At 45.5% G+C, this 6,000-nt stretch overlaps 1 protein-coding gene across 1 annotated transcript in view; it reads left to right on the top strand.

Moving 5' to 3' along the window:
• The first annotated feature begins 638 nt into the window (after positions 1–638).
• The window catches only part of LOC126417450 (putative inorganic phosphate cotransporter), a 421,312-nt gene continuing 415,950 nt past the window's right edge, over positions 639–6,000 (top strand). Inside the window, exon 1 of the mRNA XM_050085118.1 lies at positions 639–755. Within this exon, the coding sequence (XP_049941075.1) occupies positions 674–755 (82 nt within the window). The 5' untranslated portion in view covers positions 639–673. The remainder of the gene's footprint in view (positions 756–6,000) is intronic.

Raw genomic sequence — 6,000 nt, 5'->3', positions numbered from 1 at the left:
CTGAGCACTATGGGACTTAATATCTGAGGTCATCAGTCCCCTAGAACTTAGAACTACTTAAATCTAACTAATCTAAGGACATCACACACATCCGTGTCCGAGGCAGGATTCGAACCTGCGACCGTATTGGTCACACGGTTCCAGACTGCAGCGCCTAGAACCGCTTGGCCACACCGGCCGGCCTTAGGATAAAATTTTCGTCGTTATTAACTCGGTGAATTTTCTGACGGACCTTTCATTTTGAAGTAAGGTGCATAAGTAAATATACCTCTTCGTTACTTACCGATACAGTACGGATTACGTGTTGGGTGTTATATTTGAAATGCTATTCGCTCGATATCGCAACGAGCAACCTCGTGCTTTCAGTATTCACATCTCGTCAACTATTCTGTTGCTTGACTTGATGAACGCAGCGCATTTTTAAGTAGTGGCGGCTCGTCGAGATACGAATCGTTTTATTTTGACGTGAACGTCTTACGTTTTGTGTACGTTCTTATCAGCCGCTGTGTGGACACATTGGCCTCGGTAGATACAGGCACAGAATGGAAAAATGTGTAAACATGGAGACAAATAACGTTTTATTTGGAAAGAACGGGAGCGAGCTACGTCAGTAGCCCAGTGATACATACTACACGATCGGATGGAGCTGTGTTGCTAGCGGGTTTGGTTAACGATGGTCGAGACGAACCTCCTGGTCGGCGGAGATCGCTGTGTGACGTATGGTAGCGTCAGCAGAATCGGGGCATCGTATTCAGGTATGTTCGTATCTATTTGGTATATGACTTTGAACAAGTGTCTTTATCCGTTATCTTCGCAGTAAAGGACACAGTGGTCTAAAAGGCAACTGTGTCTGAGTGGATTGCGCCCGAAAGTGTTAAAATACGGATACATCAGTCCAGTTTTCAATCCCAAGTTATTCTAGATCTTATTCCATGGATGCCAACGCAATTTTCACTTTTGGCCTCACTTTATAAACAACTTGAGCCAAACATTCGAGCCAGAATTAAAGAAATGAGAGAGGAGGCAAAACTCAGTGTCTGTAAATAATGAACTAATGGTCGGAAATGAACACTTTGTTTTTGTACTGATATATACAACTTACGCATTATATCTACAACTTAAGCTGAGAGCAGCCGTTCAGAGTAACGACAGCCACTCTCAGTGCATGCATTACAACTTCGCATGCAGTTTGGTCACACTGTCTAAAATATCCCTATTGTCTCTTGTATAATAAGACACACAGCCAGGAACCTGCTACTGCTAACCAGTTCCTCTTCAGGGAAAGTTGGAGTTTCTACATCAATAACATCACGTTAACCCACAGGAGAAAATGAATTTTGGACAGATCATAGGCGACTGTGTGTTGTTTATCATAATATCACCATCAACGTTGATGCTGAAAAACAAGCATACGTGTGCCTCACTAGCATTGTCCATGAAAGACTTCATATCGCATGAAATGCCATCTCCAATTACAGATTCTTTATTTCAGGAAACAACTTAGGATCCTCTGCTTTGTATAATTGGGATGTAAAAGGTTTGTGGCGATCCGTATAAACGGCGATGCAATAAAGTGGTGGAATATGGCTAGGGAACTAATTCATTCGTTGTTCAGTGTTATTCCTCACCTTGTAAGATCTGCGGTCAAAATACTGTCAGCCATTTAAAAGAGGTCACTTGTCGCGTCGGAGCGCTGTAGGGGTGCAGATCCGGTATCATGAGACCATGTGACCATGTACTGCTGACGTAAGTAATGGCGGTGAGGTGGTGATTTCGAACCGGTCGGTTGTTTGAAATCAACACAGTAAGAAGCTTCGACGTGGAGACGGGACAGACTGTCAGAAAGGAGCTGTCATGTTTGGACGTGCCCATGACCGAGCGTGAAAGAAGTTTCCCGATTTGTTGGTGTATCAACGCAGACTGAGCAACATCTCTACAAACAATCGTGTACCACCTGCAGCCATGTCCCACGGGTTATGAACAGTGGCCACTAGAAGATCCTAACCAACAGGTGAAAGGCTGTTACATTATGAGAAGTGGTATTGTTTGAGACAGGAAACACCTATTTCTGTGTACATGTATAAAGGAGACTCTCTGGATACCAAAATTTATATTGTCGTCAAATAGTCAGTCCATGTGGGCAAACACTTCGGTGTCGAGCGTTGGCTGAAGCAGGTGTGTATTGATATGAAGGCCTGATTTCGGAAGCCTGTTGCTGCAGCTTGGTATATCGAGGGTGAGTCAAATGAAAACCTTAAATATTTTTTTAAATATTATTTATTGTGCAGAAGTGGTACAAAGCTGTATCACTTTTCAACAGAATATCCCCCACGCTCAATGCAAGTCATCCAGCGCTAACAAAGTGCATAAATTCCTTTAGAAAAAAATTCTTTTAGTAGTCCGCACAACCACTCATGCGCCGCGTGGCGTACGTCTTCATGAGAACGGAACTTCTTTCCTCCCTCTGCGTCTTTGAGTGGTCCAACCACATGGAAATCACTTGGGGCAAGGTCTGGTGAGTACGGTGGATGAGGAAGACGCTCAAAATGCAGGTCTGTGATTGTTGCAACTGTTGTACGGGCAGTGTGGGGCCTTGCATTGTCACGTCATGCTGTGACAAACATGCATCACCTTATTGAACCTTCATCCGTCGATGAATTTCAATAGGTTCCACACTTTCACTACGCAAAAACCGAAAAACAGAATGCTGTTCTTCCCTGGTGCAAGTCACAAGTGGGGCGGCCATCTTTATACTGATACTGCGACGGTATGTGTGCATCTGCACTTTGCTGCCACCTACAGGCCATTCTGCACGCTGTTGGTACCACTTTTACAAACTTAGAGGATAACGGCTCGAAATTTCGATTTGTTATTACAAATTTAAGGTTTTCATTTGACTCACTCTCGTATTACAGAAGGTAATGTCCGACTATGCATTCGCATGCACCAATATTGCAGAAAGTCAGCTATCGAGTTAGGAAACCTCAGTTTTGGTTTGTACATTTCGTAACTCGCATTGTTTGACTATTTGGTACTGTTGTTTCAGGTAATGCAGAATATAAACGAACTCAGGAAACAATCACATCACTCCTAACCTATTTTTATTTCAAAGCACTGAATGTAAATTTTGTTTCATGAACTAAATTCATGAAAGTTTTCTTTAGAGAGCACACCTTCTAAACTTACTATTTATTTTCAAATTACAACAAACTGTTAATAACCTGTCCAATGATGCAGGTACCGTATGTTCATATCTTATAATTTCTGCTAAAGAATGCAAAATTGAAGTGCAATTAGTTTTCAAATTATTCGATTCTGAACCTCCACATCACAGTTTCTATTTAAAACAATTTAAACGTACGAGTTCTGACTGGCATTGCAGCATCCTTGATCCGACTATTAACTTGTGATATGTTGCCGCTTAACACTCTTGCACTGCACTCAGGACGTTGTATTTCAGTAATGGCAAAAGAGCGTGATTTCTTTCAGCCTATTCCACCGAAACATTGCAACAGCCTCAGTATCCGTTGTCGCACAGGTAAGCCAAGTGATTATCCGCGCCGGAATTAAACACTGTTTTTTGCACATAGGAGATAGTGATTGACTATTTACACTCATGCTCATAAATTAAGGATAATGCTGATACGTGGTGAAACAAAGCTATGGTGGGAGGTTTGCGGTTTAAATCACCTCGGGGTATGATCATGCGGTGCATTTGACCTGCGATCGTCGCACGGTGGCGCTGGCAGCAGTCCACATACGCAAAGGTTTGTTGGTGCATGTCAGAGTACGGTGCAGCGAGTATGTGTGCAGACGTTTTCAGATGTGCTAATGGCGACTGTGTGTTGAAAGTGGCTCAAAGAACACGTATTGATGACGTTGTGAGGGGTAGAATACTAGGGCGACTGGAGGCTGGCCAAACACAGCAGGTCGTAGCACGTAGCACGAAGTGTGATCTCAAGATTATGGCAACTATTCCAGCAGACAGGAAACATATCCAGGCGCTACGGTACGGGACGTCCACAGTGTACAACACCTCAAGAAGACCGATATCTCACCATCAGTGCCCGCAGACGGCCACGGAGTACTGCAGGTAGCCTTGCTCGGGACCTTACCGCAGCCACTGGTACAGTTGTTTCCAGACACACAGGCTACAGACGACTGAACAGACATGGTTTATTCGCCCGGAGACCTGCACAGGGCACAGGAGAGCCCGTAAAGCCTGGTTTCAGGAACACAGTACACGGTCATTGGAACAGTGGTCCCAGGTTATGTTCACGGACGAGGTATTCTCGCCAGGTTTTCATCTGGCGTGAACCAGGAACTAGACACCAACACCTTAATGTCCTTGAAAGGAACCTGTATGAAGGTCGTGGTTTGATGGTGTGGGATTATGATTGGTGCACGTACATCTCAGCACGTCTTTGACAGAAGAACTGTAACAGGTCAGGTGTATCGGGACGTAATTTGCACCAGTATGTCCGCCATTACAGGGGTGCAGTGGGTCCCACCTTCCTCCTGATGGATGATAATGCACGGTCCCACCGAGCTGCCATCGCGGAGGAGTACCTTGAAACAGAAGATAACAGGCGAATGGAGTGGCCTGCCTGTTATCCAGACCTAAACCCCATCGAGCACGTCTGGGATGCTCTCGGTCGACGTATCTCTGCACGTCTTCAAACCCCTAGGACACTTCAGGAGCTCCGACAGGCACTGGCGCCAGAATGGGAGGCTACTCGACCATCTGGCTCAAATGGTTCAAATGGCTCTGAGCACTATGGGTCTTAACATCTGTGGTCATCAGTCCGCTAGAACTTAGAACTACTTAAACCTAACTAACCTAAGGACATCACACACATTCACGCCCGAGGCAGGATTCGAACCTGCGACCGTAGCGGTCACGCGGTTCCAAGCTGAAGCGCCTAGAACTGCACGGCCACACCGGCCGGCTCGACCATCTGATCCAGAGTGTGCCAACCCGTTGTGCGGCCTGAGTACGTGCGCATGGTGATCATATCCCATATTGATGTCGGGATACATGCACAGGAAACAGTGGCGTTTTGTAGCGCATGTGTTTCGGGACGATTTTCTCAACTTATCACCAATACCGTGGACTTGCAGATCTGTGTAGTGTGTGTTCGGTATGTGCCTATGCTATTAGCGCCAATTTTGTGTAGTGCCACGTTCTGTGGCACCACATTCTGCAATTATCCTTAAATTAAGAGCTTGAATTTAGGTTACATTCAGTGAAAAAATAACTGGTTTGATAAACAGCCTTTTTGGTGCACTGATTGTGTGTTTTGCCCTGGACATCTAACTACTGAGATTACGTATGATTTTATGCAGTAATAAACTGGTCAGTCACATTGATGTGACTAACTGCCAGAAGCAAGAATAACCACCTTAAGCAGCGCGGACCGCTGCAAGACGTCCAGGAAGAGCGTCAGTGAGGTTCTGGAAGCGACCGACAGGGATGTGGAGCCACGCTGACTCCAGCGCCGTGGCCAGCTGCGAGGGATACTGCGGTTGAGGATTCATGGTGCGAAGAGCCCTATCGAGATGTTGCCACAGTTTGTCGACTGGGATTACGTCTGGGGAGTTTGGTGGCCTCGGAGGTACAGTAAACTCAGGCTGGTCCTCTTCGAACCACACACGTACACTGCGAGCTGTGTGAGACGTTGCATTGTCCTGCTGGTAAATGACATCGTGCCGGGTAAAAATAAAATGAATGTTCACATCTACAGCTTCGTCTACATGATTACTCCGCTATTCACAATAAAGTGCCTGGCAGAGGGTTCAATGAACCACCTTCAAGCTGTCTCTCTACCGTTCCACTCTCGAACGACGCGCGGGAAAACGAGTATGTAAATGTTTCTGTGCGAGCTCTGATTTATCTTATTTTATCGTGATGATCGTTTCTCCCTCTAAGGTGGGTGCCAACAGTTTTCGCAATCGGAGGAGAAAACTGGTGACTGAAATTTCACGAGAAGATCACGTCAC

This window comes from Schistocerca serialis, chromosome 1 (genome assembly GCF_023864345.2).
Source record: "Schistocerca serialis cubense isolate TAMUIC-IGC-003099 chromosome 1, iqSchSeri2.2, whole genome shotgun sequence".
Classification (NCBI taxonomy): domain Eukaryota; kingdom Metazoa; phylum Arthropoda; class Insecta; order Orthoptera; family Acrididae; genus Schistocerca; species Schistocerca serialis.
Note: the sequence above shows the minus strand (reverse complement) of the source record. Positions and strands in the feature narration are given on the sequence as shown.